The sequence below is a fragment of the Lagenorhynchus albirostris genome, chromosome 10, assembly GCF_949774975.1.
Source record: "Lagenorhynchus albirostris chromosome 10, mLagAlb1.1, whole genome shotgun sequence".
Taxonomy (NCBI): domain Eukaryota; kingdom Metazoa; phylum Chordata; class Mammalia; order Artiodactyla; family Delphinidae; genus Lagenorhynchus; species Lagenorhynchus albirostris.
This window is the reverse complement of record NC_083104.1, coordinates 63593553-63614803: the sequence shown is the minus strand read 5'-3', so window position 1 is coordinate 63614803 and position 21251 is coordinate 63593553. Positions and strand designations below refer to the sequence as shown.

The 21251-nt window shown below is 53.9% G+C and overlaps 3 protein-coding genes across 6 annotated transcripts; 2 read left to right on the top strand and 1 right to left on the bottom strand.

Annotated features, from left to right (window-relative positions):
• Nucleotides 1-117: 117 nt before the first annotated feature.
• TAPBP (TAP binding protein) lies at nt 118-13827 on the top strand. Of its 4 annotated transcripts, XR_009542916.1 has the most exons (10): nt 118-410; nt 543-713; nt 947-1207; nt 7571-7969; nt 8372-8713; nt 8804-8899; nt 9027-9064; nt 9758-9811; nt 13435-13518; nt 13774-13827. XR_009542916.1 is itself a non-coding variant. In XM_060162570.1 (8 exons), the coding sequence occupies exons 1-8, from the start codon at nt 374-376 to the stop codon at nt 9767-9769; spliced, it is 1356 nt and encodes a 451-aa protein (XP_060018553.1). In that variant the 5' UTR covers nt 119-373; the 3' UTR covers nt 9770-10873. The 4 variants fall into 4 exon arrangements, 3 of the variants coding, with proteins under 3 accessions (XP_060018553.1, XP_060018556.1, XP_060018554.1); XM_060162570.1 differs by lacking the exons at nt 13435-13518; nt 13774-13827 and having other exon boundaries at nt 119-410; nt 9758-10873; XM_060162571.1 differs by lacking the exons at nt 13435-13518; nt 13774-13827 and having other exon boundaries at nt 126-410; nt 8804-8893; nt 9758-10873.
• Nucleotides 11612-19046, top strand: RGL2 (ral guanine nucleotide dissociation stimulator like 2). The gene is made up of 18 exons (XM_060162566.1): nt 11612-11736; nt 11964-12169; nt 13435-13518; nt 13774-13952; nt 14083-14133; nt 14223-14520; nt 14791-15042; nt 15125-15228; nt 15322-15406; nt 15490-15558; nt 15726-15800; nt 16451-16483; nt 16604-16725; nt 16822-16917; nt 17000-17111; nt 17220-17510; nt 18154-18268; nt 18377-19046. Exons 2-18 carry the CDS (start codon nt 12005-12007, stop codon nt 18586-18588), a joined length of 2343 nt encoding a protein of 780 aa, XP_060018549.1. The 5' UTR covers nt 11612-11736; nt 11964-12004; the 3' UTR covers nt 18589-19046.
• An 826-nt stretch (nt 19047-19872) lies between these two features.
• PFDN6 (prefoldin subunit 6) lies at nt 19873-21200 on the bottom strand. The gene is made up of 4 exons (XM_060162575.1): nt 20878-21200; nt 20538-20608; nt 20332-20456; nt 19873-20084 (listed from the first exon to the last, which is right to left on the bottom strand). Exons 1-4 carry the CDS (start codon nt 20939-20941, stop codon nt 19955-19957), a joined length of 390 nt encoding a protein of 129 aa, XP_060018558.1. The 5' UTR covers nt 20942-21200; the 3' UTR covers nt 19873-19954.
• Between the last annotated feature and the right edge of the window lie 51 nt (nt 21201-21251).

Here is a 21251-nt window from a genome sequence, read left to right as displayed (position 1 = left end):
TTGCCTTCCCGACAACCCCTATGTGTTTGCTGGGGACCTGGCCCAGGTCGGGGAAGGTGGAGTAAGGGTTCTCAGGGAAGTGGATTCGGGGTTGGGGTGGACAGGAGGGGGTGCCTTTGGTGTGGGAAGGCTCCCGGACTCTGTGGTGCTGGGTGGTTCAGGAGGGCTGGGCGGGGCTGAGTTCCCCAGATCAGAACTGGAGAGGATGTTCCGGGATCCCTGCCCAGCCGGCGGAGGAAGCACCTGCCTCCCCCGAGCCTTCCCCTAGCCGGAGCGGAGATTTCCTCCGCCCCTCCTGCCGGCCTTTGGAGGAAAGTGAAAGTGAAAGTTAAAGGGGGAAAGCCGGCTTCGGAGCTGAGAAGATCGCGGCGCCATGAAGCCTCTGTCCCTGCTCCTCGCTGTGGCTCTGGGTGAGCGAACCCCGCGACTGTTAGCCTAGGGAAGCGGTGGGAGGTGACTGCCACCACGTCTGGGGGTGGGGTGGAGGAGGTCGGGTCACCTGACGTTGGGGCCGTCCCCTCACTCGCGCCCATACCCCCCAGGCACGGCGACCGTCGTCTCGGCGGGACCCGCAGTGATAGAGTGCTGGTTCGTGGAGGATGCGGGCGGGGGCCGGTTGTCCAAGAAACCCTCTGCACTGCTGCTGCGCCAGAGCTCGGAGAGCCCACCTCCCCGGCCGGACCTCGACCCAGAGCGCTACCTCAAAGTGCATGGTGAGTCATGCTGGACTCGCTCCCAACTCTGTCGCCTCCACCGAAACCCTCTGCTCTTTAGGTCTCACAGTGACCTCGGGCCTCAGTTTCCCCCTCTGTAAAATGAAACTGGATCACTTTTAAATCTCTCGCTACCGGATAGTCTGTACCTTTAAAATTCCCTGGACGCTGCTCTCCCCTCCCCTTTCCTGGCGGAGATTCTACTGCAGCAACTTCTCTCTCTGTGCTCACAGACCCCGCGGGCACCCTCCTGGCCGCCTTCAGGCGATACCCGCGGGACGCCCCCGCGCCACGCTGCGAAATGAGCCACTACGTCCCGCTTCCTGCCTCGGCGATCTGGCTCAGCGGCTTGACCCCGGAGCAGAGCTGCCCGCGGGCCCTGGATGGGAGGTGGCTCATGGTCAGCATGTCCAGCCCGGTCCTCAGCCTCTCCAGCCTCCTTCGACCACAGTCCGAGCCTCAGCCGGAGCCTGCTCTCATCACCATGGCAACAGGTAGCTACCGAGGGGAAGTAGAGATAAACGGGTAGATTCTAAGGGTCCAGATCAGCCGTTAACTCGCTATGTGGACTTGAGCGAGTCATTTCCCTAGTCGGGTCTCAGTTTCTTTATTTATAAATCGAGGCAGTTCAGCTGAAGTTAAGATGTCTCTACCGGTTCTTCTAGTTCCAGCCTAGTTTAAACAAAAGTGCGGTTTGGGGCGGGGCTTTGGAGCCAGGCGGGGGTTCCTGACACCCGACCTTAAGAAACTCGCTAGGCGACAGAGTTGGGAGGGTCTCAGAAACAGGAACTTTTGCACCTTTCCTCCTAGATCTTGCTAGGCTCCCCCACATTTGCGGTTCACCCAGTTTAAAAAAACAGCCTTCGCGCCCCACCCGCGCCCACATCCGGCACTGCAGCAACCAGCAAAGCGCAGGCTCTTGAGCTCTAGCGCGTCGACCTCCCTTGACAGACCCTTCCCTATGGCGCGTGATGATGCCCTGACTCTGTGGTCACCGAATGGTGGGCTTGAGTGCGTGGAAGGGAAGCGGCAGAGCTAATGGTTCGCGCTGCAAGGGCCACTTACTGCATTGTGTGACGCAGTTTGAGGCCCAGGGGTCGGGCACCTTGCTGGGCTGGGGCGCAGGGAGGGAGTGGGCCGATAAAGCAAGAATGGGGAAGATATGACCGGGATTTGGGATTTCTCGGAGGTCTTCTCGAGAGGGTAGGTAGGATATTAACAGAGTCCTCGGCTTCCTTCAGTCTTGTGCGATTTTATGGAAACAATACAGCCTGACCGGCTGGTCAACCCCAGCCGAGCCCTACACCCTCCCTTCCCCAGTACCTTCTCCCTGCCACCCTCATCACTGAGAGAGAATCACCCACGGGGCTCAGCACCCACCCTGAAACCCTCACATCTGCCTACACCTCCATTCTTAGTCCCCAGACCTCGCTGTGGGCAGGGGCAGAGGCAAACTGCTCCTTGTGGGGACAGTAGCTCTCTCTAGTGGGTAGGAATATTTCCCAGGCTGTTGGCTTCACAAGGTGGGGTGAGAATGTCCTTTTCTCTCTGAATATGCTTTTCCAACTGTAAAATGTGGATGGTTATTTCCCATCTGCCTTCCCATTGTTGTAAAAATCAAGCGAGACACTTTGTTAATTTATTCACTGATTAAATATTTATTATCACCAAGAATAAATTAGGGCCCAGTAGTTCTCAGTCCAGGCTGCAAATAAGAATCCTTTTGGAGGTTATACTGAAATCTGAGTTTTACTCCAGATGAATTAAATCAGAACCTCTGGGTGGCCTTGGTTACTTTTAAGGGTCACAAAGGTGATCGGATGTAGAGTCTACTCTCAGGAAGGTTCCCATCAGATTTGTCTTGGGTAATTGTAGAGTAGAAAGTGACTTGGACCATAAAAGAAGTGCAGATAGGGAGCCATGGGCGTGTGCCCAGGAGAGAAAATTATTGCATCTCACCCACCACCAGGGGTGAAAACTAGTTGCTGTGTTCAGCCCTCCTTTTCAAGCATTCCTACTTGATTAGGGATTTAAGAATGTGAAAGTTGTTGTTTCAATGTAAAGCTAAAAATGAACTCTTTCCAGGGTCACAGATCATCAGTAATTTCGCTAGTATGCATTTATACTTTATTTCTTACCAACTTAGTTGTCAAATACTCTAAAATGTTTCTTGAGAAATATACTTTTGTAATATACTTGTGTGTATAGTATTTAATTCTCATCGTTCTTTTAAAATTGTTATAGAAAGTTTCAATGACACACTAAAGTAGAGAACAGTAAAATGAACCCCCCATATACCCATTATCTACTTGTATAGTTATTACATTTTACCAAATTGTTTTACCTATCCTCCCCCAAACTTCTGTTCTTTTTTGGAAGTATTTTTAAGTATATCCCATCGTATTATTTTACTCATAAGTACTTCAGTAAGCATCTCTATCATATAAGGACTTTAACAACTCCCCCCCCCACAATAGCATTATCATACCTAACAAAACAAACAATTCCTTAGTATCATTTAACTCCTGGCTCATATTAAATTTCTCCCGATTGTCTCAATGATGTTATTTTACAGTCTGTTTGCTTCAGTCAGGATAAAAAAGAGGTCTATATATTCTATTTGGTTGTTGCAGCTGCTTGGGCTGCCAAAACAAAATATCATAAACCAGGGGGCTTAAACAACAGGAATTTATTTTCTCGGTTTTGGAGGCTAGAAGTCCAAGATCAAGTCCAAGATCAAGGTGCTAGCAGGGCTGTTGTCTGGTGAGAACTCTCCCCTTGTGGTTACAGATGGCTGCCTTCTGGCTGTGTCCCCACGTGGAGGGGAGAGAGAGAGCTGCGGTGTTTCTTCCTCTTCTTATAAGGGCACCAGCTCTATCAGGTTAGGGCCTACCTTTATGACCTCATTAACTTTATCACCTCCTCCTAGTCCCTATCTCCAAATACAGTCACATTGTGGGTTAAGGCTTCAACATTTGAATTGGGGGCTTGGGGGAGGGAGAACCACAGACATTCAGTCTATAACAGTTTCGTCTCTCTTTTTTAAAAAATTTATTTATTTTTGGTTGCCTTGGGTCTTCATTGCTGCATGCGGGCTTTCTCTAGTTGCAGTGAGTGGGGGCTACTCTTCATTGCGGTGTGCGGGCTTCTCGTTGCGGTGGCTTCTCTTGTGGAGCATGGGCTCTAGGCACGCGGGCTTCAGTAGTTGTGGCTCACGGTCTCTAGAGTGCAGGTTCAGCAGTTGTGGCACATGGGCTTAGTTGCTCCGTGGCATGTGGGATCTTCCTGGACCAGGGATCGAATCCTTGTCCCCTGAATTGACAGGCGAATTCTTAACCACTGCGCCACCAGGGAGGTCCCAGTTTTGTCTCTTAAGTCTCTTTTATTTGTAATTGCCCCACCCCTTTAAATGCTATTGATTTGTCATTTGTTCTGTAGAAGTTCCCACATTCTATATTTGGCCAATTGTTTCCTCATCCTGTCATTTCCTTTGTTCCTTTTCCCTCCATATTTCCTATAAATTGGTAGTTAGAGCTAGAGGCTTGATTAGATTTGGGTTTAAATTTTTTCAGTTTTTTATATATATATATATATATATATATATATATATATATAGCAGGCCTCTCACTGCTGTGGCCTCTCCCGTTGTGGAGCACAGGCTCCAGACGCGCAGGCTCAACGGACATGGCTCACGGGCCTAGCCACTCCTCGGCATGTGGGATCTTCCCGGACCGGGGCACGAATCCATGTCCCCTGCATCGGCAGGTGGACTCTCAACCACTGCGCCACCAGGGAAGCCCCAGTAATATTTTATAATAGTTTTTACCATTCACTTTTTAACAGAAAAGCATAAGCCTATATAATACAAGCTGCAAAACAGGTAGAAATTTCCTTACCAACAGGTTCTGGCCCTGTTGTGTTTACATTTGTATTTTTACAGAGTCCAGGTTGTGGGATGCAGGTCTAAAATTGCTTCATACTCCCATATTAAAGAGCACTGTTAGCTTAAGGTTTAACTGTAAAACCTTTAGGTTTTGTTTATTAATCCTACAGATTGATTCTTACAATTCAAAACTGTATTTTTGGATTTTAATAACCTCAATGAAATTGCTTACTTTTTTTTACTCTATTGAACAAAAACAATCCCATGAAGTTCAGAGAAGTTTAACCTTATAGGCCTTAGAAGCTAGGATTAAAAATTACACAAAAAAAGGGGGGGCTTCCCTGGTGGCGCAGTGGTTGAGAGTCCGCCTGCTGATGCAGGGTACACGGGTTCGTGCCCCGGTCCGGGAGGATCCCACGTGTGGAGTGGCTGGGCCGCTGAGCCTGTGCGTCCAGAGCCTGTGCTCCGCAATGGGAGAGGCCACAACAGTGAGAGGCCCGCATAACGCAAAAAAAAAAAAAAAAAAAAAGGGAATTCCCTGTCAGTCTAGTGGTTAGGACTCTGCTCTTTCACTGTCAAGGGCCTGGGGTTCAATCTCTGGTTGGGGAGTTAAGATCCCGTAAGCCCCGTGGCATGGCCAAAAAAAGAAAAAAGAAAAAAAAATTACATAAAAATAACCACAGAGGCTTCCCTGGTGGCGCAGTGGTTGAGAGTCCGCCTGCCGATGCAGGGGACACGGGTTCATGCCCCGGTCCGGGAAGATCCCACATGCCGCGGAGCGGCTGGGCCCGTGAGCCATGGCCGCTGAGCCTGCGTGTCCGGAGCCTGTGCTCCGCAACGGGAGAGGCCACAACAGTGAGAGGCCCGCGTACCGCAAAAGAAAAAAAAAAAAATAAATAACCACAAGAGAAAAAAATTACTTCTACATGGAAGACCCAGACATTTCTGGCAGTGGAACAGATCTGAAGGACATGAAGTAGTTAGATGTTGGAGAAAATGGGGGAGGGACATTAGAAACTGAAGGAACCAAAGCAAAGAAAAGCCCAGTGACTAGAGTTTCTGCTGGTCGCAAGAAAGGGATTCTATGTGGCTGGTTCTTAGGGTGCAAGAGAAGTCTGGAAAGATGGGTTGGGGGCTGGATTACCAAGTACCGTGAAAGCTGGAGTTTATAAATGATAGTGAACCGTCAGGAGTTTTGTGTGTGTGTGTGTGTGTGTGTGTGTGTGTGTGTGTGTGTGTGTGTGCGCGTGCGTGTGCCATTTTTCCAAAAGCCTGTTATTTTACTTGATTCCTACAAAAGGTGGCAAGGATTAGATCATTGGACTAATGGGGAAAATAGAGATTAAGTCCTTTTCCCAAGATACCCAGCAAGTCCATCATGATGATGATGACAGTAATGAAAATAGTAACAGCTAAGCATTTTCTATATGCCAGCTCCTGTTCTAAGCACTTTATAGGCATAATCTTATTTATTCCTCTCAACAACCGTTAGAACTAGGTACTGATGTTATTCCCATGTCACAGATGAAGATATATGAGACACAGAGCAGTTAGGTAATTTGCCCAGGGACACACAACTTGTAAGAAGCAGGGCTAGGAATTGAACCCGGGCCATCTAGCTCCAGCGTGTGCCTTTAGTTGCTGGCTTCCTAGGTAGCTGGGATTTTTAAACAGGCAAGTGCCCAGATCAGACTTGTAGCCACGCTATTTGGTTTCAGTGTGGAGGATGAAATGAAAGGGAGAGAGATACTGATAGAGGATAGGGAGACCTGAGAGGAGGCTGTTGTAATTGTCCAAATGTATATTGATAAGAACTTGAGTAGGAAACATGTAAGATCTATTTGGGAGACAGAATTAGGGCCTGGTGGGGAGAGCACATAGCACATTATATTTGGCAATCTGTCTCCTACACAATTTGAAGGCAGGGGCTGCCTGTCTTGTTTACCACTCTCGTCAACCGTGAACATCCTAGGTGCTCAATAAATATTAGTTGAATGAATTAATTAGAAGAAGGAGTCTTAGGGACTCCAAATGCTTGCCTTTAGCGCCTGGGGGCTGGTGGTGATCATTGGTCAAGGCAGGTAAGATGGGCATTGGAGCCGAGTGGGGAAATGTTCTAGAGATGCTATTGAGTTGGGGCACGTTACATTTGTCTGGCAGATGGTTGGCTGTAATCACAGCAAACACTTTTGTGGTCATCCTGTGTTCCAGGCACTGTTCTAAGCAGCTTTCATATATAGATGTCTTTGTTATCCAGAATCAGGAACTGCATACGTCTGAGTAGCAGGTGTTAAATGATTTAACCTTCACTACAACCTCATGGGATAGGTACTATCATCATTATTATCCCTATTCAGGAGATTCAGAAACTGAAGAGTAAAGTAACTGTTCCAAGGCCATATAAATAGCTGCAGAGTGGGGATTAACCAGGGCAGCCAGGCTCCAGGCACTCAACCAGCATATACTGCCTCAGTAGATCACAGATGTCTGTGTTCAGGTCTAGTCTAGAGCCAGAACCTTCCAGAGTCAGTAAATACTCTGCATAGCACCATAGGGTTGACAGTCATGAATCATCACTTCTTCACCAGCAAACCAAGAAGGGCCTGGCTCTTCAAAGGTGGGCGTGGAGGCTGGTGGGCTGGTTCAGGTTGTGTCAGGGCACACTCAGATCCCGCTGATCCCAGAGCTGGTGCAGCACGGGCTGTGTGTTCCGAGCAGCCTTCAAGAGCTGTACCCACTCACTGCCTCTATTCACCGTGAGACCTCTCTGCTCACTCTGAGTCTCACTGGGTCCCACCCAGTCCCAGGGCAAAGGGGATTTGCAGGGAGGGCTGGAAGATGGTGAGTGTCAGAAAGGAGGTGTCCTCAGAGGGGTGGGTAAATTAGAGTCGAGTGCCCCCTGTAACTCCATTTCTCTATTTTATTCTCTTTCTTTCTCTCCCCCTCCCCACCTTCCTCTCCTCATCTTCCTCAGCTGTGCTGACTGTCCTCACTCACACCCCCACCCCTCGCATCCGATTGGGACAAGATGCCCTGCTGGACCTGAGCTTCGCCTACTCGCCCCCCACCCCCAAGGCTGCTACCTCTCTGGCCCCAGGTCCCCCTCCCTTTGGGCTGGAATGGCGACGCCAGCACCTGGGTAAGGGGCACCTGATGCTGGCTGCGACTCCTGGGCTGAGTGGGCAAATGCCAGCTGCCCGAGAGGGGGCGGTGGCATTTGCTGCTTGGGATGATGATGAGCCCTTGGGGCCGTGGACCGGAAATGGGACCTTCTGGCTGCCTGCAGTGCAGCCCTTCCAGGAGGGCACCTATCTGGCTACTGTACACCTGCCATACCTACAAGGGCAGACCACCCTGGAGCTTGCCGTACAGAGTGAGTGAGGGGACAGGGGTCTCTGTGGGTAGAGGGTGATCACTGGGATTATGGGGACACCATGATGGGGGAAGGATGGTGGAGAAAAGGGTGCTGGGTGAGTAGAGGGAGACAGATTGGGGGTCCCTGAGAGTCAGGGGGGCAATGGGTAGAGGGTCCCTGGGAATGTGAGCGGCTTTGGGATGAAGGTTCCCAAATCTGAGGGAGTAGGGGTCCCTGAGAATGGGGGCTTTGGCATGGAGATTCCTGTGAAACACCAATGGAGAGATGGCAGGTTCCCCATCCTGGGAGGAGAAAACCCAAACCCCTCAGTATTGGGGAAGCCAGAGGGCACACTGAGGGCCTCTGAGAGAGGACAGTGTAGATTGATTCCCTCATGCTGCTTTCTTACTCTCTCCCCAGAGCCCCCCAAGGTGACCCTGACACCAGCACCTCTTATATGGGCTGCCCCCAGGGAGGCACCCCCGGAGCTGCTCTGCCTCGTGTCCCACTTCTACCCCTCCGAGGGCCTGGAGGTGGAGTGGGAGCTCTGGGGTGGCCCAGAGGGTCGCTTTCAGAAGGCCGAGGGGCAGAGGTGGCTCTCCGCCCTAAGCCATCATTCAGATGGCTCCGTGAGCCTCTCTGCACACCTGCAGCCACCCCCGGTCACCACCGGGCAGCATGGGGCACGCTATGCCTGTCGTGTCCACCACCCCAGCCTGCCCGCCTTGGGGCGCAGCGCCGAGGTAACCCTGCAGGTAGCTGGTAAGAGCCTGAAATATGGAGAAACGGGGAGGGGTGTGGGGAGAGGTGCCTGGGAATTTCAGACTCATTCTTGCTCCTTCTGCCTGCCAGGTCTCTCTGGGCCCTCTCTGGAGGATGGCGTAGGCCTCTTCCTGTCTGCCTTTCTCCTCCTTGGGCTCATCAACGTGCTGGGCTGGGCCGGTGAGTGTAAGTCCCACCCAGGCTGGGACCCTTGACTGGCAGACATCCTCTTCCTCCTCCCAGAAGAAGTCTGACACCCATCCCTCTGCCCTTCTACTGCCCCATCCCATCCCTTCTAAATTTCTCTCCACAGCTGCCTACCTGGCAACTTCCAAGGATTCAGTGGAAAAGGTAACAACACTCTACCTTCCTTTATTTTTCCCTTCTCATTTTATCCCCTCTGCCCAACTCCTCACCCAGGAGGGAGGCTGCTGGCTTGGTGGGCAGAACCCAGACTTGGAATTCACACAGACCTGCATTAAATCCTGCCATCTCAAACATGCTACACCTCAGTTTCCTTGGGTGTAGGGGGAAAAAAACTGCTTAGGCAGTGCTGTCCAATAGAATTATAATGCAAACCACATACGTAAATTTAAATATATAATCTAGGGACTGCTTTAAAAAGGTAAAGAGATATCTAATATATCCAAAATGTTATCGTGGCAACATGTCATCAGTATAAGAAATTATAGTGTTTTTTCCATTCTAAGTCCTCAAAAACAGGGGTTTATTTTAAACTGGCAGCACACCTGAATTTGGACTAGCCACATTTCAAATGCTCAACAGACACAAGTGGGTGGTGGCTACCCTTCCGGCCAGCAGAGCCTCAGAGGGCTCTTGGAATGATTAAAAGAGAAAGGGCATCTCCTCTGGAAGATGCAGGAGCAAAAGCACTTGGCACAGTGCCAGGCTTAAAACACATAGAAAATGTTAGCCTCTATCATCTGCCATCCTCTGTGCCCATGATGTTCATTTGTCTCTGGATTGACCATGAGCACTTCACCCTGCCCCGAATTCCTCACCTCCTTTTTACTTCTCTTCCAGAAAACACAGTGAGGCCAACTCACCACCATCCTGGGGAAGCCACCATCATCTCTGGTCTGAGCCACTGTAGTAACTCCCCCAAATTGTATACCCTTGGTTCGTGCCCCCTCCAGTCTCTCTCCAGTGAGCAGCTGCTTTCTGAAAAGACAAAAGACATTCACCTTCTTAGGGCTCTAGAGCAGCAGTTCTCAAAATTTTTGTTCTCAGGACCTCTTAAAAATTATCAAGGACCCTACAGAGCTTTTGCTTATGTGGGTTATAAACTATAGATATTTATTGTACTAGAACTTAAAACTGAGAACAATTTAATACACAGGAAGACACAAGCACACGTTCCATTAGCTGTGGGGACGATGTCAATACACGTCATGTAGCTTCAGGAAAACACTGTACGTTTTTTAGAGAATGAGAATGAAAAGGCAAATAACAGTTTGCGATTGTTATGAAAATAGCCCAAACTTCGCATACCCCCTGAAATAGTCTCAGGGACCTCTGGGACAGAAACGGGTGCTCGAGAGGCAAAATCCATTCTTCTTGTCCTGGCTTGTGTATCCCTGAGCTCCAGCCACTGCTTACCTCTTCAAGCCCGCCTCGTGCTCTCTCCGGCCCTCTTCTCAATGCTTATCACACCTACGGCTGATCCTTTTCTTCAATAGCCTCCTACCCTCCCTGGGTCCCAGAGCGCTGTTCCCTCTGCCTGGTCCATCCTCGCCCTTCCTGGGCTCCAGACCAGGTCAGCCTTGTCATTCCCTCAGATCGCCGCGTGTCCCTCTTGTGCGGTTCACCACGGTTGTATTTAAGTGATTGTGCGAGTCGTTGTTAAATGCTTGTCTCCCTGCCCGGACTGTCGTCTCCTCGAAGGCGAGGATGAGCCTGTCCGTCCCCTGGTGTATCCCCCGCGCCGGCACAGGGCCTGGCGCCCGCTGGAGGGCGCTCAATATAAGAAGTTAGTCTTTTTGCGTCCTAAGAATTCAAAAGCAGGTGTTGGATCAAATAACTATTGGAGGAAGGAAGCAGCGGCTCGGCTTAGGGACCTCCGAAGGTCAGGACGGTCGGCCAGACTGACGCGGGGAGCGGGTCTAATCGTATGGGAATAAACTTGTTCAGTGCTTCCAACGGGTGCCTTAGTTCTTCCCCAGGGATCCCCTTTGCAAGCGCGAGAACACTTCCAATCGCGTGTGGTTCCTTCCAACGACCCCGCCTCTCAAATGCCTCGGCTGCACCCAATCCCCTTTCGGAACTGATTGGGGTCGGGCGCCACTAATGGCGGACAGGACGCCCTCAAGCAGCCGGCCCTAGAGGGGTGACAGTACGTGAACCGAGATCCAGGCCCTGGCGTCGGAAACCCCCGAGCGCCGAGTCCCTAACCGGACGTGGCGGCTTCCTGCTCCGCCCCTTTCCGAGGGGGCGGGAACCCAGGGCTCTCAGGAAAAGCCGGAGTGGATTTCGGCCCGCTACACGCGCGGGTGGGGGTGGGAGTGGAACCCCGCGGGCTGGAGGAACTGTGTCCGTCCCCGCCTAAAACGCTTCCCGCGGGAGTTTTAGCCTAGTGGTTGTGTTAGGGGAGAGGAATGTGAAATTTGGCTCCTGCCCTTCCCCGGGGGCTGGAGACTGAAATCTTTATATCAGTTAAGTGCGGGGCGACTTGGGTTCCAGGATCCCCGAGTCCGGGGGGCCCGAGGACAGCGGAGCTGGAGCCCCGGGCTCCTGGGTCCCGGCCCCTGAGTGTCTAGCGCTCCTCTCGTCCGCGGCCCTGGCTCCTGTCCTCACTTCCTTCCCTTTTTGGCTCCTGCTCGCGGAGCGGGCGGACGTGGGGGGAGCGGAAAGGGCGGGAGGGCCCGGGAGTCTGGCGAGGGGGTGGGGTACAAGGGGGTGCGGAAAAGCCAGGGAAGGGACTCGGTCCGGGAACTTGATCAGGGGCCGGAGACCTACGGGAACAGCGGCCCGGGACCCGCGCTGCCCCCACCCCTCCTGAGCAGGTCAGAGCCAGAGCACCCTGTGACCCTGCCCGTTCCCGTACTCGTGACCCCCTCATCCCCAAAATGCAAGGCCCCCCATATTCCACCCCTGTATCCCTCCTTCCCCCCCCCCGCCCAGCCTCCCTGCAGGACTCCCATCCGGTTACCTAGAACCCACCCGCTTACCTCCCCTCCGGATCCCCCGCGCCCACCTGACTCTCCACCTGACCCCTCCTGTCTCTCCCCAGGCGCCCCCATGGCCCGACCCCGCTGATTCCTTCACTTGGCCATGCTCCCGCGGCCCCTGCGGCTGTTTTGGGACACGAGCCCCCCCGGGGGAGTCGTGCTGAGCAGCTTCCGGAGTCGAGACCCCGAAGAGGGTGGGGGCCCAGGTGGCCGGGGCGTGGGCGGGGGGCAGGAGGAGGAGGAGGAGGAGGAGGAGGAAGACGACGAGGTGAGACGCGGGAGGTGGGAGGTAGGGGGCGTGTATATTTCTGAGACTCTCCACCTTTTGGTGTCTGTGTCCCTTCATCTCTTCCTGCCTCAGCTACTTCCGCGCCTCTCGCTGGTGTCTGCCTGTCTCCCCGCTGCGGGGAGTCCCGGCGTTTCTGTGGTTCTGTGCCGCAGTGTGACTCAGGACCTGCCCGCAGGAACCTGCCCTGTTCCTGCCAGGAGCGTCTGGCTGGCTGTCCTGCGGGTCTCTGGCCCTCTCCGCCTGTGCCCGAGTGTGCCCGTCTCTGGGCTTGGTGTCTAGGTCCCTGTCTCCCTCCCTGTTTTTGTTTGGCGGGGAGGGGTTTGTTTCCACAGTAACCCGCTCCTCTGATTCCGGGATTGGGGAGGGAACCCTTTGACTTCGTGACCCCTCCCCCCTCTCCTGCCGGGCTCTCGGTGGAGGCGCGAAGCCAAGGTTCTTGGACCTTGGAGGGACCATCCCGGGCTGAGTGGCGGGTGGTCACCTGCTTTTCTCCGGGACTAATGGCGGTGGCCAGGAGTATGACTGGGGCCTCGGGAGGCGCCAAAAGTTGGATTTGAGGCCCCGAGGCTTTGGACTCTTGGGTCCAGAGTCTGGGTGAGGGCTGGGTGACTAGCAGGGCTGGTTTTTCGGGATCGGTTGGGGGAGGGGCTGGGTCACATGACACTCTGAGTCTTTCCCCCACATCATCCCCACTTCCCCTTCTTCCTGTACTGGGATCAGAGCCGCCACCTCGAGGGGGGTCTCCAGGGCTGAGGGACCCGGGGAAAGGGGGCTAAGGGGAAGGACTAACTCTTTGGGCTTGGTCAGTTCCTGCGGGGGAGGGCGGAGCATGCGGCTGTGCCTGTGACTGAGGTTTCAGCTTCTCAAGGTCTCTGCCTCAGGCTTTCTGCCTCTCTCGCTTCCCGTCTCCTACCCTTTGCACCTTGATTCTCCGCTGTTCTGGGGTTCAGCTCTGGGGGGAAGGGGCTACAGCGGTCTCCAGGACCAGGGTTCCTGCATTCCATCCAGCCCCCCACGGCAAACCCCTAGACTCCACCGGGCCCTGAGGCGGCTTGCGGGGGGCTGTCTGGGCCCCAGTGGGGGAGACCTGGGGTCACTAGTCCCCCCCACCCCTCGTACTCGCTGGTACTGTCCCCCGCCGCAACAGGTGAGGGGTACAGAGGGAGGAGTAGGGCCTGGGGCTGAGGGTTGGGCAGTGGGGTATGGTGGGGAACTGTCTGACCTCCCCTTCCTTGCTCCTCCAGGCCCCTGTGTCTGTCTGGGACGAGGAGGAGGATGGTGCCACCTTTACTGTCACAAGTCGCCAGTATCGGTCTGTTGATCCCTTGGTGAGATCATAACTTTGACTTCACACCTCTGACCCTCCACCTCCCAGTTCCCCTTCCTCCGGCCAACTTTCTGGCCAGAGTGCCAGGTTGGAAGTTTGCAGACTGCACTCTGCTGTGTGACTTAGGTCAAGTCTTTTGCCCTCTCTGAATCTTAATACAGTGAGCCTGGATCATCTCCTAGGTCTGGGATTTCCCCCAGATATCTAGGGGCAGAGTTGAAAAAAGGGTCAGTGACTGGCCCTCTGTCTCCCCCAGGCCCCGAGGCCTCCCCCGCGTTCCTTCCGGAGGCTCCGAGCTGGCACTCTGGAGGCCCTGGTCAGACACCTGCTGGACACCCGGACATCAGGGACTGACGTGACCTTCACGGCAGCCTTCCTGGCTACTCACCGGGCCTTCACCTCCACGCCTGCCCTGCTAGGGCTTATGGCTGACAGGTCAGGGTCATAAGGGGCCAAGGGTCATTGACATGTCTGGACTTTCTAAAGCCGGAATATCCCGCCCAAATAGTCAAAGCCACTAGCATTTTGGAAAAAATGGACAGATAGAATCTCTTCCACTCCCCAGGCTGGAAGCCCTTGAATCTCATCCTACTGATGAGCTAGAGAGGACAAAAGGGTGAGTGACCCCTGATTCTTAACCTCACAGTTCCCTCCGCCCAGGCTGCAGCCTGACATCTGACCCCTGGCGGATTCCACTTCTCCCAGGGTAGCCATCTCTGTACTGTCAACCTGGCTGGCCTCTCATCCTGAGGATTTTGGCTCTGAGGTCAAGGGTCAGATTGACCGGCTTGAGAGCTTCTTGCTTCGGACAGGGTATGCAGCAGGGGAGGGTGTTGGGGGGGGCGGCGCTGACCTCATCCGCAACCTCCGGTCCCGGGTGGACCCCCAGACCCCCGAACTTCCTAAGCCCCTGGCCCTCCCCGGCGATCCCCCTGCTGACCCCACGGATGTCCTGGTGTTCCTCGCTGACCACTTGGCCGAACAGCTGACCCTGCTAGATGCGGTGAGACCTTGACCTCTGACCCCCCTGCCCCCTGCCCCCTACTAACCTGTCCCTGACTCCAGATCCTTAGCGTGCTTCCAATCCTTCCTGATCCAGCTCCCAGTCTCCTTCGCCCACCCAGTTTTGACCTTGCCCCCTTTCCTCTTGATTGTTGCCCTTCAAACCATGTGCCCCTCTGGTTCCTTGGCCACCTGAGATCCTCACACCCCTGATATTGGAAGGCTGACCTCACTTGACTACAAACTTTAACCTCTAACCTCTACCCCACAGGAGCTATTTCTCAATCTGGTCCCCTCTCAGTGCCTGGGGGGCCTGTGGGGTCACAGAGACCGGCCAGGACATTCCCACCTCTGCCCGTCTGTCCGGGCTACTGTCATACAGTTCAACAAGGTGGCAGGGGCAGTGGTCAGCTCTGTCCTGGGGGCTACCTCAACCGGAGAGGGGCCTGGGGAGGTGACCATACGGCCACTCCGTCCCCCCCAGAGGGCCCGACTGCTGGAGAAGTGGATCCGTGTGGCAGAGGTAAGAGAGAGGCTCGGCCCTACTAGGGACTGTGGTGTGGAAAGAGGCCCACAGCTGCGGCCCCCTCTTGTGAACCCCACAGGAGTGCCGTCTGCTCCGAAACTTCTCTTCAGTGTATGCTGTGGTGTCGGCCCTGCAATCCAGCCCCATCCACAGGCTTCGGGCAGCCTGGGGGGAAGCAGCCAGGTGGGGAGGATGGGGCACTGGAGTCGGGTAAGGGCTGGGAGGGGGGCAACTGAGCCAGGCCCCTCCTCAAGACCACTGCCTCCTGCTCCCCAGGGACAGCCTCAGAGTCTTTTCCAGCCTCTGCCAGATTTTCTCCGAGGAGGATAATTATTCCCAGAGCCGGGAGCTCCTCCTGCAGGTGAGGCCTGTTCCCAGCATTCCCAGACATCCCCCCCACCCCCCAACCCCCACCCCCATGTCTCCTTGTTCTGTCACCACCAGGAGGTGAAGCTGCAGCCTTCTCCGGAGCCAAATTCCAAGAAGTCCCCGAGGTCTGGCTCCCGGGGTGGGGTGAGTGACTAGTTGGGGGTGGAAGCAGTCTGAGGGATGGAAGAGGAGGCACAGCAGCGTGAGGAGAATTCAACTTGTTCTCTGAGGCAATGGGATAGGAAAGTGCGGAGAGATGGAGGGGCCTTGGATCAATGGCAGGGGTGACTGACTCTTACCTCTGATCTCAGGGTGTGGTCCCATACCTTGGCACCTTCTTGAAGGACCTTGTGATGCTGGACGCAGCCTCCAAGGATGAGCTGGAGGTCAGTGGTGTGTGTGTGTGTGTGTGTGTGTGTGTGTGTGTGTGTGTGTGTGTGTGTGTGTGTGTGTGTGTGTGTGTGTGTGTGTGTGTGTGTGTGTGTGTGTGTGTGTGTGTGTGTGTGTGTGTGTGTGTGCGCGCGCGCGCATTGCGATAATGGAATGAGTAGGCCTCAGGGTCAGACAGACCTCCTTCCAGAAGGGGCTGCAAGGCAGAAGCACTGCCAGGACTCTGTTACTTCGGCAAGTTTGTTTAACCTCCTTGTGCCTTAGTGATTTGTAAATGGGAAACTAGTGACGTCTCTACATCAACCTTTTATTATGCGAGTTAAATGAATTAACGTTTGGCGAGTGCTCAGAACATGCCTGAGATGTAAGCATATATAGTTTGCTAAATAAATCAATACTGGGATCTTGGGCAAGTTCCTTATCTTTTCTGAGCTCTAATTTTCTTAACTGTAAAGTGGACACAATTTTGACCCATGATGTTCTATTTAAAGGGTAAGGTAGGGGTCTTGGGGCATGATGGATGAGAGGGGGAGGAGGGGGAGGGCCAGAGGAGTCAGAGAGGCTGAGTGAAGTGAGTGTTTGGGAGAGGGGATGTTCTCTCTGTGGCAGGGTTGGGACCCTCACCCCATCCCCTTTATCCTTGCAGAACGGATACATCAATTTTGACAAGCGGAGGAAGGTGAGGGGAGCATTTGGGCTGGATGCTAGCTGTCCCTAGCTACATCCCAGGAAGGGGAGAGGAGGGCAGAGTCAGGGGTTCCTGAATTTTGGCGCCTGCAGTCTGTGGGCTCCTTCCTAGGAGTTTGCTGTCCTTTCTGAGCTGAGGCAGCTCCAGAACAAATGTCGTGGCTATGACCTCCGACCTGACCCCGATATCCAGCGGTGGCTACAGGGGCTCCGGCCACTGACAGAGGCCCAGAGGTGACTGGCTGGGTGCGGTTGGGACTCCAGGGCTCAGGCTGGGCGTGGGGGTCAGTATGTCATGCACTGACCTCTGCCCATTGCCCCCATCCCCAGCCATCAGGTGTCCTGTGAGGTGGAGCCATCCAGTAGCAGTGACCCTCCTGCCCCGCGGGTGCTTCGGCCAACGCTTGTCATCTCGCAGTGGACAGAGTGAGGGAGTCAGTGGTTGGAGGGTGGTCTCTTGGGGACTTGTCCTTCTCCCTCTGACCTTCCCAATGTCCTGCCACTCCAGGGTGCTGGGTTCTGTTGGAGGTCCCACACCCCTTGTCTCCTGGGACTGGCCGAATGTGGGGGCAGAGGAGGTGCCTGCAACCCCCGCTCCACTGCTGACCCGGCTGGCCCAGGTGAGCTCCGCTCCTGACCTCTGACCTCAACACTGACCCTGACTTCGTGAATCCTTCTTCCTTGACCTCCCTGCCTTCGTGCCAGTTCCCTGTGTCGTTTGTCCCCAGCACATGAAGTGGCCGTCTGTCTCATCTCTGGACTCCGCCCTGGAAAGCACTCCAGCCCTTCAGAGTCCCGCTGACCCCAGCCACCTCTCTCCCCCAGCCTCCTCCCCGAGGCCTTCTCGAGGTCACCGCCGCTCAGCCTCCTGTGGCTCCCCGCTCAGTGGGGGTGCAGAAGGGGCCTCCAGGGGGCCTGGATATGGGGGAGGGGGGCCTGGGCCAGGGGCCTCTGATTGCCGCATCATCCGAGTCCAGATGGAGCTGGGGGAAGACGGCAGTGTCTACAAGAGCATCTTGGTGAGGGAGCTGTGGGCTGGGAGGTGGGGTGAAGGATGGTGCCCCGAGGGACTAGAGATAGATGATGTCTTAGATGTCAACAGCCAAATGGGAGGATGATTTTACTTTTTTTTTTTTTTTTTTTTTTTGCGGTACGCGGGCCTCTCACTGCTGTGGCCTCTCCCGTTGTGGAGCACAGGCTCCGGACGCGCAGGCTCAGCTACCATGGCTCACGGGCCTAGCTGCTCCGCGGCATGTGGGATCCTCCCGGCCCGGGGCACGAACCCGTGTCCCCTGCATCGGCAGGTGGACTCTCAACCACTGCGCCACCAGGGAAGCCCTGTTTTTACTTTTAATTGACCTTTGGTTTTAGCAACCATGTTTTCTTTTGAAGATTACTTTGCATTAGCTGGTGCACCTTGAACTTTGGGTGGCTGTATTAGATTTTCAGAACCAATAGCAGTTTCCCCACAGGAAGCAGCCCAGCAACTATGTGGGCTGGCGGATGGAGTACAGGGAGCCACCATGTTGGGTTTCCCTCTTCGCTTGAAAGTTTGGGTGCGGGTAACCTTTTCTGGTTGGGATTACTGGCTAGGGTTGGAAAAATGGAAAGCACAGGTCATCATGGCCAACTGATTGCTCTTTTGGTCTACTGTCCTGCCAGGTGACAAGCCAGGACAAGGCTCCAAGTGTCATCAGTCGTGTCCTTAAGAAAAACAATCGTGATTCTGCGGTGGCTTCAGAGTATGAGCTAGTGCAGCTGCTCCCAGGGGAGCGAGGTCAGAGGCTGGGAGGGCAGACAGACTCTGGAGGAGAGTGCGTCCACATCCGGGGGGTTGTGCGGGGAATGACTGTGTTTGTGTTTGACACCCTTTCTGAACCTACAGAGCTGACCATCCCCCCCTCGGCTAACGTCTTCTATGCTATGGATGGAGCTTCACTCGATTTCCTCCTGCGGCAGCGGCGACGGCCCTCCACTGCTACACTGGGCCGTGCCAGTGGCCCTTCTGCCTCGGGAACTCCCCCAAGTGAGGGAGGAGGGGGTTCTTTTCCCCGGATCAAGGCCAAAGGGAGGAAGATAGCCCGAGCACTGTTCTGAGGACGAAGCCCTGTTGGCTCCTAGAACTCATGGTGGCCGTGCCAGATGTGGGGAGCCATCCTGAATGGTGGCAGTTGCCGCACTGGGGAAAAATCCAGAAGGATGGCCAACCACCCTGGGGCAGTGAAGCGCCACTGGTTTACCAGCCAGCCGAGATCCAGCCCTATGGGAACTGGTAATCTTGGTACCCAAGACGGATACCTGTGTATAGCTTCCCACTTTCCATGAATGCAGCACACAGCTAGTGCTGGGAAAAGGATCCGTTTCTGATTCCTGGCCACATCCTAACATGCTAAGGGCCAAGGAAAGGCCTGGAAGTAGGGGGAAAGGAAAAGCCTAGAGGCTCTGAGCCCCAGGGGAAGGGAATGGTAAGAAAAAGGTTCTAGTAGGAGTTCCTCTTCCTAGTCTGGGGGTTCCTGTCACTGTGACAACACTAATAAACCAAAACACTACCTGAACTCTACTCCCGTCCTTGCAGTGTGTACGAACTAGCTGCTTGGAGTGGGGGTGGGGAGTTGGCTGAAGGTAGACACCGTGGAAAAAGAGGGGCCCAATGTTCTCTATCCATGAAGAGCTGGAAGCAAGGACTTAGTGGAAACGGTTTCCTCAGAATGGTTTGTTCCTCCCCAGCAACCTCGCCATCCCTGGTCCCTTTATTTGCTCTTACATTTTTCTCCTCAGTTGCTACAAACCCATGTCAAGTACTAGCCATCCCAATTAAAGTGATCAGCATGAAGAACACCCCTGACTCTGAATTTGTAAGAAACAATTTTAGGACAAAGAAATGGAAGAACAACTTTGTGGACAATGTACAAACTGGGAGACCTTACAATATTACAATGCATTATGTGCTGGGGCTTGAAATCAGTTTAAGCTACACTCAAATTCTAGGAAGAAAGAGACTAAAAAGAACTAATGTGCCAGGGCTATTTTGAGGATGACAAGAAATCATAGCAAAGGAGGGTCACCATGTTTCATTCTGGGGTCAGAGAATTGTGAGTTCTTCAATAAACTCACTTTCCCTGAAATTATTGTGTTGTAAATGCCCTTTTCATGTTTCCAACCAAGATATGGAAGAGTTAAGGGTTCCACATACAGGCAAGAATTAGGTTTGAGACATTTCGGATTTTAGTCTCAAGAAAGAAGGGTTACTCTGCCACACAGAGATTCCAGTGCAAGGATCTGGACCTGAGAGAGTAATGCAAGTGATAAACATATAAGGTGGAAGGGACCAGGAGAATGGATGGAGACAATTATAACAGAAGCGACTGGTCAGAAAACGGCCAGGTATTTTCACATTTTATTAGCTACAGTATAGACCCTAGAGCTGCCTCATTTCCTCCCCTCCCCCGCCCCCAGGACAGGGTCAGACCTTCCCAGGAGCCCCTGCTTTTGCTGCCTGGGCCCGCTGGAACTCCTGCTGCAGCTGAGCAAGGGTCTCTCTCTGTTGCTCTGACTGCCGCTCTAGGTCCCGGAGCTGGGATTCGTATCGCTTACTGAGGAAAGGCAAAAAAGCAAGTAAGGAGAAGTTACTGAGACTTACTGTTGAGGGTGCTGAAGGCAAGAAGAAGATTGGTGGAAAACTTGAGATCTAAGGGGAGGATGGAGGAGAGGAGTTACAAGGGAAGGGTTGGAGGAACTGGACAATTGGGGGATACTCTGGAGAGCGACTCTACGATGGTTCCTCAACACCTTTTTCCCAACGCGTCAGGTACATCACAGGGGGGTGGAATAAAGACTCACATCTCAGCCGTGATGTAGTCCAGCCTTTTCCCCACTGTGGCCCGAGCTTCCCCCAGCTCCTGTTTGACCAGCACGGGACCCAGAAGTTTAAAGACCACATTGGATCCATCCAGCAGGGCCAGTTCCTGATGGAGGGGTGGGACATACATGATCAGAATTACTGCCAGGACAGATCCCTCCTCACCCCACAAATCCCAGTCTCTCACCTCCTTCACGATATTATTTTCTGTTAGTTGTGCCTCTAGTTTCTGCCTCCCTGACATGGATTTACTCAAGTCTGGTGGGTGGGAGGAAAGACTTTATTAGAGACATCACATGCGCCACCCGACCCCCAAAATCCTGATGAGAAAAAGATTTAATTGAGGAAGTAGGCCAAGGATGGGGCGGCGAGTCAGTGGATGGGAAGAGTATAGAGGTGGGGATGGACCCGCACGCTGGGGCCGGGAGTAGGGGGGTGGGGTGGGGGCAGTGCAGAACACATGGTCTGGGTATGGCTTTGGGTTTTGAGGGAATTGGGGCGAGGCCACACCGACCCTGCTCCCTTACCCTTCTGTAGCTGTTGATATTTCTCCACTTCTCCCTGTAGCTTCTTCTGGATTAGCTCAGCCATGGCGGGGACGAAAGCCTGCGGGGAGCGGGAGGGGGGCGCTGGGTCTCACACTCTGGAAGGTACCCGAGCTCTCTTTTCTGGCCTGCGGAAATGACAGCCCTCCTGACAGGCAGCCTCTCGGAACACCGCAGTCTCTCCGGATCCGGAATATCTGCTTCACCCCTGCCCCAGGGGGTGGCGGGCGAAACAGGACCCCAAACCCCTCAACCAAATCCCTGACCCACTCACGTTCTCCCGTCAGTATTGGTAAACCCGGAAGTAAACAACGAATGCCGGGAAAAGACGGCGCCGGAAGCTTTCGTCTGGTGCA